Below are 14,639 nucleotides of genomic sequence, written 5' to 3'. Positions count from 1 at the left end.
AGGAGGGAAAGGGGAAGGACAAAGGGTGAAGGGGGAAGGATGACGGAGGGGGGAAGAGGTCAAGGTGGGATGGGGAATGGAGAAGGGATGAGAGGGAATGGGAAGGGAAGATGGAGAAGGGATGAGAGGGAATGGGAAGGGCAGAAGGGGTAAGGGGAGAAGGGCTGAAGGCAGGAAGGCTGGGAAGGGGTAAAGGGGGATGGGATGAGGAATGGGAGGGAGGGTGAATGGGGGAGGGGAATGGGGAGGGAGAAGGAGGGGTGGGCAAAGCAGGAATGCAGAAGAGGGAAAGGGATGGGAAAGAGGAAGGAGGAATACGGAGAGGGGGATGGGGGAATACGGAGAGGGGGGATGGGGGAATACGGAGAGGGGGATGGGGGAATACGGAGAGGGGGGATGGGGGAATACGGAGAGGGGGGATGGGGGAATACGGAGGGGGGGGATGGGGGAATACGGAGAGGGGGGATGGGGGAATACGGAGAGGGGGATGGGGGAATACGGAGAGGGGGGATGGGGGAATACGGAGAGGGGGATGGGGGAATATGGAGAGGGGGGATGGGGGAATACGGAGAGGGGGAATGGGGGAATACGGAGAGGGGGATGGGGGAATATGGAGAGGGGGGGATGGGGGAATTCGGAGCGGGGGGATGGGGGAATACGGAGGGGGGGATGGGGGAATACGGAGAGGCGGGGGATGGGGGAATACGGAGAGGGGGGATGGGGGAATATGGAGAGGGGGGATGGGGGAATACGGAGAGGGGGGATGGGGGAATTCGGAGAGGGGGGATGGGGGAATACGGAGAGGGGGGATGGGGGAATACGGAGAGGGGGGATGGGGGAATACGGAGAGGGGGGATGGGGGGATACGGAGGGGGAGGATGGGGGAATACGGAGGGGGGATGGGGGAATTCGGAGGGGGGATGGGGGGAATATGGAGAGGGGATGGGGGAATTCGGAGGGGGGTGGGGGAATACAGAGAGGAGGGATGGGGGAATACGGAGGGGGGAATGGGGGAATGCGGAGAGGAGGGATGGGGGATACGGAGAGGGGGTACGGGGGAATACGGAGGGGTATGGGGGAATACGGAGAGGGGTTATGTGGGAATACGGAGGGGGAGGATGGGGGAATACGGAGAGGGGGGTTTAGGAGGCGAAAAGGGGGGATATAGAGCAGGCTGGAGAGGGAGGAGGGACCAGAACGCGTGGTGTTGGAGATGGGTGGGTGGGAAGGGAGATGAAGGAGTCGGGAGTTGGCTGGGTGGAGTGGGTCGGGGGTGGGGATGGGGCATGTGGACGGTCTGGTCGGTCGGGAGAGGAGTGGTGTTCCGTCATTAATGGGGCTCATCGCTTCCAATCGCTCCCTCCCCCCCCCCCCCCGCCCACCTCTAGAGTGACCCCCGCCCTCCTACAACCCTGGAGACGAGGCAGAGAGGGAAAGGGGAGGGAGTTGGGTTTGGTTGGGTGGGTGGAGTTGGGATGGGACCAAAAGTAGTAATGAACGTCCCGTTCGCCAACTCTCCGTCCTTTGCCCACCCAACAGCCGGACGACGGAGCGTGTCGGACCCCGCTGACCGAGCCTCCGGCTGCGCCGGGCCCTGCTTCCCTCGGGCGCCGGAGGGGGCGACTCTCTTCGCCGGGCCCAGCGCCTACCTCCCGGGTCGGGAGCTCGGGCCGAACGGCCGGCGGGGACAGGCAGTCGGACTCCCCGTGTTCCCCTGGATGCAAAAAGTCAACTCCCGGAACGGTGAGTGCGGCGTGTTCCCCTCAGCGCTGGGGTTTATAGGTCGGAGAAGGAGCGGGCGGACCCGGACACAGGAAGGCAGACGGCGCGGGGGGGGGGGGGGGGGGGTGCGAAGAAGAGGCAGACACCGGCACACACATGCCTCTCTTATACTGTCCCTCGGTCTCACACAGAAACACACTGACTATCCTCTCTCTCTATAACTCACACAGAAACACACTCACTATCCTCTCACTCTGTAACTCACACAGAAACACACTCACTATCCTCTCCGGAACTCACACAGAAACACACTCACTATCCTCTCTCTCTGTAACTCACACAGAAACACACTCACTATCCTCTCTCTCTGTGTAACTCACACAGAAACACACTCACTATCCTCTCTCTCTGTAACTCACACAGAAACACACTCACTATCCTCTCTGTAACTCACACAGAAACACACCCACTATCCTCTCTCTCTGTAACTCACACAGAAACACACTCACTATCCTCTCTGTAACTCACACAGAAACACACTCACTATCCTCTCTCTCTGTAACTCACACAGAAACACACTCACGATCCTCTCTGTAACTCACAGAAACACAGTCACTATCCTCTCTCTCTGTGTAACTCACAGAAACATACTCACTATCCTCTCACTCTGTAACTCACACAGAAACACACTCACTATCCTCTCTCTCTGTAACTCACACAGAAACACACTCACTATCCTCTCTGTAACTCACACAGAAACACACTCACTATCCTCTCTCTCTGTAACTCACACAGAAACACACTCACGATCCTCTCTGTAACTCACAGAAACACACTCACTATCCTCTCTCTCTGTGTAACTCACAGAAACACACTCACTATCCTCTCACTCTGTAACTCACACAGAAACACACTCACTATCCTCTCTCTCTGTAACTCACACAGAAACACACTCACTATCCTCTCCGGAACTCAGACAGAAACACACTCACTATCCTCTCTCTCTGTAACTCACACACAAACACACTCACTATCCTCTCTGTAACTCACACAGAAACACACTCACTATCCTCTCTCTCTGTAACTCACACAGAAACACACTCACTATCCTCTCTGTAACTCACACAGAAACACACTCACTATCCTCTCAGTAACTCACACAGAAACACACTCACTATCCTCTCTGTAACTCACACAGAAACACACCCACTATCCTCTCTCTCTGTAACTCACACAGAAACACACTCACTATCCTCTCTGTAACTCACACAGAAACACACTCACTATCCTCTCTCTCTGTAACTCACACAGAAACACACTCACGATCCTCTCTGTAACTCACAGAAACACACTCACTATCCTCTCTCTCTGTGTAACTCACAGAAACACACTCACTATCCTCTCACTCTGTAACTCACACAGAAACACACTCACTATCCTCTCTCTCTGTAACTCACACAGAAACACACTCACTATCCTCTCTGTAACTCACACAGAAACACACTCACTATCCTCTCTCTCTGTAACTCACACAGAAACACACTCACGATCCTCTCTGTAACTCACAGAAACACACTCACTATCCTCTCTCTCTGTGTAACTCACAGAAACACACTCACTATCCTCTCACTCTGTAACTCACACAGAAACACACTCACTATCCTCTCTCTCTGTAACTCACACAGAAACACACTCACTATCCTCTCCGGAACTCAGACAGAAACACACTCACTATCCTCTCTCTCTGTAACTCACACACAAACACACTCACTATCCTCTCTGTAACTCACACAGAAACACACTCACTATCCTCTCTCTCTGTAACTCACACAGAAACACACTCACTATCCTCTCTGTAACTCACACAGAAACACACTCACTATCCTCTCAGTAACTCACACAGAAACACACTCACTATCCTCTCTCTCTGTAACTCACACAGAAACACACTCACTATCCTCTCTGTAACTCACACAGAAACACACTCACTATCCTCTCACTCTGTAACTCACACAGAAACACATTCACTATCCTCTCTGTAACTCACACAGAAACACACTCACTATCCTCTCATTCTGTAACTCACACAGAAACACATTCACTATCCTCTCACTCTGTAACTCACACAGAAACACACTCACTATCCTCTCTGTAACTCACACAGAAACACACTCACTATCCTCTCACTCTGTAACTCACACAGAAACACATTCACTATCCTGTCTGTAACTCACACAGAAACACACTCACTATCCTCTCTGTAACTCACACAGAAACACACTCGCTATCCTCTCTGTAACTCCCAGAGAAGCACACTCACTATCCTCTCTGTAACTCACACAGAAACACACTCACTATCCTCTCTCTCTGTAACTCACACAGAAACACACTCACGATCCTCTCTGTAACTCACAGAAACACACTCGCTATCCTCTCTCTCTGTGTAACTCACAGAAATACACTCACTATCCTCTCACTCTGTAACTCACACAGAAACACACTCACTATCCTCTCTCTCTGTAACTCACACAGAAACACACTCACTATCCTCTCTGTAACTCACACAGAAACACACTCACTATCCTCTCTCTCTGTAACTCACACAGAAACACACTCACTATCCTCTCTCTCTGTAACTCACACAGAAACACACTCACTATCCTCTCAGTAACTCACACAGAAACACACTCACTATCCTCTCTGTAACTCACACAGAAACACACTCACTATCCTCTCTCTCTGTAACTCACACAGAAACACACTCACTATCCTCTCTCTCTGTAACTCACACAGAAACACACTCACTATCCTCTCCGGAACTCACACAGAAACACACTCACTATCCTCTCTCTCTGTAACTCACACAGAAACACACTCACTATCCTCTCTGTAACTCACACAGAAACACACTCGCTATCCTCTCTCTCTGTAACTCACACAGAAACACACTCACTATCCTTTCTCTCTGTAACTCACACAGAAACACACTCACTATCCTTTCTCTCTGTAACTCACACAGAAACACACTCGCTATCCTCTCTCTCTGTAACTCACACAGAAACACACTCACTATCCTTTCTCTCTGTAACTCACACAGAAACACACTCACTATCCTCTCTGTAACTCACACAGAAACACACTCACTATCCTCTCTCTCTGTAACTCACACAGAAACACACTCACTATCCTCTCTGTAACTCAAACAGAAACACACTCACTATCCTCTCTGTAACTCACACAGAAACACACTCACTATCCTCTCTCTCTGTAACTCACACAAAAACACTCACTATCCTCTCTCTCTGTGTAACTCACACAGAAACACACTCACTATCCTCTCTCTCTGTAACTCACACAGAAACACACTCACTATCCTCTCTGTAACTCACACAGAAACACACTCACTATCCTCTCTCTCTATAACTCACACAGAAACACATTCACTATCCTTTCTCTCTGTAACTCACACAGAAACACACTCACTATCCTCTCTGTAACTCACACAGAAACACACTCACTATCCTCTCTCTCTGTAACTCACACAGAAACACACTCACTATCCTCTCTGTAACTCAAACAGAAACACACTCACTATCCTCTCTGTAACTCACACAGAAACACACTCACTATCCTCTCTGTAACTCACACAGAAACACACTCACTATCCTCTCTCTCTGTAACTCACACAGAAACACACTGACTATCCTCTCTGTAACTCAAACAGAAACACACTCACTATCCTCTCTCTCTGTAACTCACACAGAAACACACTCACTATCCTCTCTGTAACTCACACAGAAACACAGTCACTATCCTCTCTCTCTGTAACTCACACAGAAACACACTCACTATCCTCTCAGTAACTCACACAGAAACACACTCGCTATCCGCTCTCTCTGTAACTCACACAGAAACACACTCACGATCCTCTCCGGAACTCACACAGAAACACACTCACTATCCTCTCTCTCTGTAACTCACACAGAAACACACTCACTATCCTCTCTGTAACTCACACAGAAACACACTCACTATCCTCTCTCTCTGTAACTCACACAGAAACACACTCACGATCCTCTCTGTAACTCACAGAAACACACTCACTATCCTCTCTCTCTGTGTAACTCACACAGAAACACACTCACTATCCTCTCAGTAACTCACACAGAAACACACTCGCTATCCTCTCTGTAACTTACACAGAAACACACTGACTATCCTCTCTCTCTGTAACTCACACAGAAACACACTGACTATCCTCTCTCTCTGTAACTCACACAGAAACACACTCACTATCCTCTCTCTCTGTAACTCACACAGAAACACACTCACTATCCTCTCCGGAACTCACACAGAAACACACTCACTATCCTCTCTCTCTGTAACTCACACAGAAACACACTCACTATCCTGTCTGTAACTCACACAGAAACACACTCGCTATCCTCTCTCTCTGTAACTCACACAGAAACACACTCACTATCCTCTCTCTCTGTAACTCACACAGAAACACACTCACTATCCTTTCTCTCTGTAACTCACACAGAAACACACTCACTATCCTCTCTGTAACTCACACAGAAACACACTCACTATCCTCTCTCTCTGTAACTCACACAGAAACACACTCACTATCCTCTCTGTAACTCAAACAGAAACACACTCACTATCCTCTCTGTAACTCACACAGAAACACACTCACTATCCTCTCTCTCTGTAACTCACACAAAAACACTCACTATCCTCTCTCTCTGTGTAACTCACACAGAAACACACTCACTATCCTCTCTCTCTGTAACTCACACAGAAACACACTCACTATCCTCTCTGTAACTCACACAGAAACACACTCACTATCGTCTCTCTCTATAACTCACACAGAAACACACTCACTATCCTTTCTCTCTGTAACTCACACAGAAACACACTCACTATCCTCTCTGTAACTCACACAGAAACACACTCACTATCCTCTCTCTCTGTAACTCACACAGAAACACACTCACTATCCTCTCTGTAACTCAAACAGAAACACACTCACTATCCTCTCTGTAACTCACACAGAAACACACTCACTATCCTCTCTGTAACTCACACAGAAACACACTGACTATCCTCTCTGTAACTCAAACAGAAACACACTCACTATCCTCTCTCTCTGTAACTCACACAGAAACACACTCACTATCCTCTCTGTAACTCACACAGAAACACAGTCACTATCCTCTCTCTCTGTAACTCACACAGAAACACACTCACTATCCTCTCAGTAACTCACACAGAAACACACTCGCTATCCTCTCTCTCTGTAACTCACACAGAAACACACTCACGATCCTCTCCGGAACTCACACAGAAACACACTCACTATCCTCTCTCTCTGTAACTCACACAGAAACACACTCACTATCCTCTCTGTAACTCACACAGAAACACACTCACTATCCTCTCTCTCTGTAACTCACACAGAAACACACTGACTATCCTCTCTCTCTGTAACTCACACAGAAACACATTCACTCTCCTCTCTCTCTGTAACTCACACAGAAGCACACTCATAATCCTCTCAGGAACTCACACAGAAACACACTCACTATCCTTTCTCTCTCTGTAACTCACACAGAAACACACTCACTATCCTCTCTGTAACTCACACAGAAACACACTGACTATCCTCTCACTCTGTAACTCACACAGAAACACACTCACTATCCTCCCTCTCTGTAACTCACACAGAAACACACTCACTATCCTCTCTGTAACTCACACAGAAACACACTCACTATCCTCTCACTCTGTAACTCACAGAAACACACTCACTATCCTCTCTCTCTGTGTAACTCACACAGAAACACACTCACTATCCTCTCCTCCCTCTGTGTAACTCACACAGAAACACACTCAGTATCCTCTTTCTCTGTAACTCACACAGAAACACATTCACTATCCTCTCTGTAACTCACACAGAAACACACTCACTATCCTATCTGTAACTCACACAGAAATACACTCACTATCCTCTCGGTAACTCACACTGAAACACACTCACTATCCTCTCAGTAACTCACACAGAAACACACTCACTATCCTCTTTCTCTGTAACTCACACAGAAACACACTCACTATCCTCTCAGTAACTCACACAGAAACACACTCACTATCCTTTCTCTCTGTAACTCACACAGAAACACACTCACTATCCTCTCGGTAACTCACACAGAAACACACTCACTATCCTTTCTCTCTGCAACTCACACAGAAACACATTCACTATCCTCTCTCTCTGCAACTCACACAGAAACACACTCACTATCCTCTCTCTCTGTAACTCACACAGAAACACATTCACTCTCCTGTCTCTCTGTAACTCACACAGAAACACAGTCACTATCCTTTCTCTCTGCAACTCACACAGAAACACACTCACTATCCTCTCTCTCTGTAACTCACACAGAAGCACACTCACTATCCTCTCACTCTGTAACTCACACAGAAACACACTCACTATCCTCTCCTCCCTCTGTGTAACTCACACAGAAACACACTCAGTATCCTCTTTCTCTGTAACTCACACAGAAACACATTCACTATCCTCTCTGTAACTCACACAGAAACACACTCACTATCCTATCTGTAACTCACACAGAAATACACTCACTATCCTCTCGGTAACTCACACTGAAACACACTCACTATCCTCTCAGTAACTCACACAGAAACACACTCACTATCCTCTTTCTCTGTAACTCACACAGAAACACACTCACTATCCTCTCAGTAACTCACACAGAAACACACTCACTATCCTTTCTCTCTGTAACTCACACAGAAACACACTCACTATCCTCTCGGTAACTCACACAGAAACACACTCACTATCCTTTCTCTCTGCAACTCACACAGAAACACATTCACTATCCTCTCTCTCTGCAACTCACACAGAAACACACTCACTATCCTCTCTCTCTGTAACTCACACAGAAACACATTCACTCTCCTGTCTCTCTGTAACTCACACAGAAACACAGTCACTATCCTTTCTCTCTGCAACTCACACAGAAACACACTCACTATCCTCTCTCTCTGTAACTCACACAGAAGCACACTCACTATCCTCTCACTCTGTAACTCACACAGAAACACACTCACTATCCTCTCTCTCTGTAACTCACACAGAAACACATTCACTCTCCTCTCTCTCTGTAACTCACACAGAAGCACACTCACTATCCTCTCACTCTGTAACTCACACAGAAACACAGTCACTATCCTTTCTCTCTGCAACTCACACAGAAACACACTCACTATCCTCTCTCTCTGTAACTCACACAGAAGCACACTCACACTCCTCTCGGTAACTCACACAGAAACACTCACTATCCTCTCTCTCTCTCTGTAACTCACACAGATACACACTCACTATCCTCTCTCTGTAACTCACACAGAAACACACTCACTATCCTATGTCTGCCTCACTGTCTGTCTCACACAAGACCACACACTGTCTATTTGTCTCTCACTTTATCTCGCACAGAAACACGTTCACTGTCTACCTCTGTCACACTCTTTCTATCTCACACGGAAATTCACGATCTCTCAATCTATTTCACTCAGAAATCTCCAAGCTCTCTCTCATTCTCTATCTCATACAGAGACACACACTATCTCTCTATCCCCCACACAGGGGCACACTCTCACTATCTCTCTCTCTCTCCAACACAGAGATACACACTCACTGTCTCTCTCACTCTCTATCTCCCACACAGAGACACACACTATCTTTGTCTCTATATCTCACACAGAGAGAAACACTCACTATCATGAGGGCCGAAGAGCCTGTTCTGAGCTGTATTGTTCTATTTCTCTCATTCACTTTCATTTCATTCTCTCACACATGAATACTCATACTTTCACTCAATCTCTCTCTCTCTCTCTCTCTCTCTCACACACATACATTTACTTCCCTCTCTCTGACGCACAGTCACAATTTTTCACTGTCTCTTTCTGTCTCAAACACATGTGCACATATTTCACACTTTGTAGCCACTTTCTGTCAGGCATTCATTCTCTCTGTCTCCGCCTCAGACACACTCTCTCTTATACGTCCCATGTCTCATTCACACACACCCCCTCCGTCACACATACGCACACACCCAGTCTGTCCCATATGCACACTCATGCACGCACACGGAATGAGATTTGCAGATGCATAGAAACGCACTGTCTCATGAGCACAGGCATACAAATAATTCTGATGAAGGGTCCAGGCCTGAAACGTCAGCTTTCGTGCTCCTAAGATGCTGCTTGGCCTGCTGTGTTCATCCAGCTCCACACTTTGTTATCACTGAAATTAACCACGTACATGTACAGACAAATCCTAGCAAATCTGCATTGCAACAAAATGCAAGAGCCAGAAACCAGTTTTACAGAGTGACAAAACTATGCAGAGAACGCAGCTACCTCATACTTGCAAATACATTCCAGGCTCTATAAAGGCATAAACACTCCTTACAGTTACTGCTGATATACTCAGCCAAAAAGAGAGAGAGCACAGGGCAATGTTGCTTTGCTCCTAGCACTTCTGCACCATCAGCATTATCACTAACTCTGTGCTGTCTGCTACAGACAGCTCCTCATCTTAGTAAGAGAGGGATAAGGGAGAGAAAGAAAGAGAGGAGAGAAATGAGTGATGGACAGAAATTGTAACTGAATTGTGTTTATATGTAGATAAAAGCTGTTTATTTGATTTGCATCAATACGTTGAAGAATTAAAACTTTCCCGAGTGTGAATTATTTGTTTTTTTTTCTCTCTGTCTATCCCTTTCTCTCTCCCCCTTTCACTTTCTGTGCCTCCTTCTTTCCTTCTCTCTCTCTCCCCCTTTCTTTCTCCCTCCCTTTCTCTTTCTCTTCCCCCCCCCCCCACCTTCTCTCTCTGTCGACCCTCTGTCTCCTCTTTCCCTCTCTTTCTGTCTCTCTTTCACCCCCTTTTCTCTCCTCTCTCTTTCTCAATCCCTCCATCTTTCTATCTGTCTCTCCCCTCCTCCCCCTTTCTCTCTGTCCTCTGTCTCCTGAACTTTTCCTCTTTTCCTCTCTCTCTCTTTCATTTGCTCTCCCTGCTCTCTCTCTCTCTGCACTTCACCCTCCTCCCTTTCTCTCTCCCTCTTTCATTTGCTCTCCTTTCTCTCTCTCACACACTCTCTCAACCGCCCACCCCCATTTTTCTCTCTCCCTCTTCCACTTGCTCTCCTTTATCTCGTGTTCTAACTCTCGCACTGTCTCTCCCTCCCAACACCCTTTTTCTCGCTCCCTCTTTCATTTACTCTTCTCTCTCTCTTGTCCCTCTGTCCCACCTTCTGTCTCCCCCCCCCACCTCTTCTTCTCTCTCCCCTTCTTTCACTTGCTCTCCTTTGTCTGTCCATCCCTCCTCCTCTCTCTCTCTCTCTCTCTCTCTCTCTCTCTCTCTGTCTCTCCCCGTACCCCTTCCCCACCACACCTCGCCTACCCACCTCCCCCGTCCCGACTTCAACATCACCAGGATGTGGCTACGGGACGGACCGCAGGAGGGCTCGGCAGATTTACTCCCGGCGACAGATCTTGGAACTGGAGAAGGAGTTCCACTTCAGCCAATACCTGATGCGCCGGCGCAGGCTGGAGGTAGCAGCTGCTCTCGGCCTGAGCGAGCACCAGGTCAAGGTCTGGTTTCAGAACCGGCGCACGAAATGGAGGAGAGAGCACGCCCGCGCGCGGACCTCAGCGAACACCACGGCCACCTCGCCCCCTGGGCTGCCTGCCCGGGGCCCGGGAGGCGGACGAGGAGAAGAAATTAAAATCTCCCGCACCGTCACAGCTTCTTCCTCAGCACCGCCCCCCCCCACCCAACACGAGGGAAAGCGCCCCCAATGCCAACCCACCCTCCCCCCAGCCATCTGCACAAGTGATCCCTCCCTCCTGCTGCAAGCCACCCGCTCACATACCGGATTCCCCTCTTCATAATAGATCCCTCTCCCTTTAAAACACCCATCTATTTCTGGAATAGATCCTTCTCCACTACCCCGCCCATGTATCTACATAATAGATCCCACTGATCTTAAGACACTCGTCTAATTATAAATTAGGCCCATCTCCCCTTCCCAGCCCATGTATTTACATAATAGATCTCTCCCTCTTTCCCCATCCATCTGTTTGCATAATAGATCTCTCTCCCCTTTCCCCACCCACCTAATTACATATTAGATCTCCCCCCTTTCCCCACCCATCTATTTACATAATAGATCTCCCCCTTTCCCCACTCATCTATTTACATAATAGATCTCACCCCCTTTCCCCACCCACCTTTTTGCATAATAGATCTCCCCCCTTTCCCCACCCACCTATTTGCATAATAGATCTCTCTCCCCTTGCCCCTCCCACCCAATTTACTCAATAGATTTCTTTCTCCTTCACCCAGACATTTACCTACATGACATATCCCACTCCCCATTGCATGTTGCTTACGCAAAAGACCCCCTTCGCCGTCCCCCCCCACACTCCTTAACAGAATAGATCCCTCTCCCCTTGCCATAAGGCCATCAGACATGGAAGCAAATGCAGGCCATTCAGCCCATTCCCCGCCATTCAATGAGACTGCAGCTAATGTCATCGTCCCCAAATGCACCTTCCTGCCTTCCCCCCCCCACTTACTGATTCAAAACCTCAGCCTTAAATACACTGAGTGACCCAGTTCCCCCAGCCCTCTGTGGTAAAGAATTCCACAGATTCACTCCCCCCACACCCCCACCTTGGTGAGAAGAAATTCCTCCCCATCTCTGTCTTCAATGGGTGACGCCCCCCCCCCCTCGCCCCACCCTTATTCTGAGATGACACCCTCTGGTCATGGACTCTCCCACCAGGGGAATCGATCTCTCCCACATCTCTGCTGTCAAATCCCAGAAGAGCCTTATCCCCCTCCCCTTAGCAAGGAACCCCCTACCCCTTACCATCATTCATTGAACTAAGATACCAACATCCCATGGCACGGGCCTCCAACCCTACCCCAAATTACCTGTTCCCTGACACACCCTCCATTGAACTGAAAATGATTGATCACCCCTACACACACACCCACCCCACCCGGTCTCCATCTCCTCCTCCTTCCGATCTGTTGGATTTTTTTTTACCTTGGACACTCAATATTCATCACCTCTTCACACCTGTGGACAAAGAAGGAGAGAGAGACACACACACACACACACACATACACACACACACACACACACACACACACACACAGACTCACACACACACACACACACACACACACAGACTCACACACACACACAGTCTCACACACAGACATACACACACTCACACTCTCACTCACACTCTCACTCACACTCTCACACAGACTCTCACACAGACTCTCACACAGACTCTCACACAGACTCTCACACACAGACACACATACACAGACACACACACACAGACACACACACACAGACGCTCACACACAGGCTCACACACAGACTCACACACAGACTCTCACACACACACAGACTCACACACACACAGACTCACACACACACAGACTCACACACACACTCACACACACACAGACTCTCACACACTCACACTCACACTCACAGACACACACACGCACATCTACAGACTCTCTTAACTTATGTTTACATTGTGCACAAATGAGAGCGAAAGAAACAATTGTTTTTGAGGAAAAGAATGAGATGGAGTCTAGCTGCTTTTCTGTTGTTGTATTACTTTGTGAATGTGTGTGTGTGTGTGTCTGCCTTCCAATCCGACAGGAGATGTCACTATTTAAGATTAAAAACACACATCTTGCAAAAAAAAATGTCTTTTTTTGTTAGGAAAACTGAAGAAGGTTGTCTCGGAGTACAACAGGACCTTGATCAGATGGGCCGAAGAGTGGCAGATGGAGTTTAATTTAGGTCAATGTGAGGGGCTGCATTTTGGGAAAGGCAAACCATGGGAAGGACTGAAACACTGTAACGGGGAGGGTCCTGGGGGAAAGTCGCTGAACAGAGAAGGGGGAGCGGGTTCATAGTTCCTTGAAAGTGGAGGGGCAGGTAGACGGGGTGGTGAGGGAGGTGTGGGTACGCTCGCCTTTATGGGTCAGTGCGTTGGGTACAGGGAGTCGGGAGGGTGGCATCGGGGCTGTACCGGGAGTCGGTCAGGGCCGCTTTGGGAACACGGCGTTCGATCCCGGTCTCCCTGCTACAGGAAGGACGTTGTGAACGGGGTCAGGAGGGATTTACCGGGATGTTGGAGGGTTCGAGCTACAGGGAGGGACTGGGGGCTGTTTTCCCCGGAGCATCAGAGGCTCGGGGGAGGGGGTGACCTTATAGAGGTTTATAAAACCATGAGGCGGGCGTGGATAGGGTGAATAGACAAGGTCTTTACCCCCCAGGGGGTAGGGGGAGACCAAAACTAGAGGGTTGAAGGTGAGGTGGGGGGAAAAGGAGCTGAGGGGGTAACATTTTCACACAGAGGGTGGTGCGTGTGTGGAATGAGCTGCCAGAGGGAGTGGGTGGGGGCTGGGACAGCGACAACAATTAAAAGGCGTCTGGGTGGGGACGTGGGTAGGAAGGGGTTAGGGGGACAGGGGACCAAAGGCTGGCAAATGGGGACTGGATTAATTTAGGATAAGTGGGTCAGCACAGACGGTTTGGGCCAAAGGGTCTCTTTCTGTCCAGTACTGCTCCGTGACTCTGTTAAAAGGAAACAGCAGGATGAAGGTTTTGAGAGAGAGGGCAGTGCAGACCGATCTAGACGTGCTGATGTACGAAACTGAAGTCATTGGGGACCACAGCACCAACAACAGGCCTTTTGGCCCATCGAGTCTGTCCTGACTATCCTAACCCCGCATTTCCCAGCACTTGGCCCCATAGCCTCAGCACACGTGCCCA

The 14,639-nt window shown here is 48.7% G+C and overlaps 1 protein-coding gene across 1 annotated transcript; it reads left to right on the top strand.

Annotated features, from left to right (window-relative positions):
• The first annotated feature begins 1,491 nt into the window (after positions 1 to 1,491).
• Positions 1,492 to 13,509, top strand: LOC132208041 (homeobox protein Hox-C6-like). Its single transcript, XM_059643784.1, has 2 exons — positions 1,492 to 1,743; positions 11,258 to 13,509. Exons 1-2 carry the CDS (start codon positions 1,494 to 1,496, stop codon positions 11,713 to 11,715), a joined length of 708 nt encoding a protein of 235 aa, XP_059499767.1. The 5' UTR covers positions 1,492 to 1,493; the 3' UTR covers positions 11,716 to 13,509.
• Positions 13,510 to 14,639: the final 1,130 nt, after the last annotated feature.

This window comes from Stegostoma tigrinum, unplaced genomic scaffold (genome assembly GCF_030684315.1).
Source record: "Stegostoma tigrinum isolate sSteTig4 unplaced genomic scaffold, sSteTig4.hap1 scaffold_259, whole genome shotgun sequence".
Taxonomy (NCBI): Eukaryota; Metazoa; Chordata; class Chondrichthyes; order Orectolobiformes; family Stegostomatidae; genus Stegostoma; species Stegostoma tigrinum.
This window is presented reverse-complemented; position numbering and strand designations above follow the sequence as displayed.

Excerpts from the sequence above, each read along its gene's own strand:
- LOC132208041 (XM_059643784.1), top strand. The coding sequence starts at position 1,494 with ATGAACGTCCCGTTCGCCAACTCTCCGTCCTTTGCCCACCCAACAGCC. Across the intron at positions 1,744-11,257 it reads AAAAGTCAACTCCCGGAACG|GATGTGGCTACGGGACGGAC; the intron begins GTGAGTGCGGCG and ends CAACATCACCAG.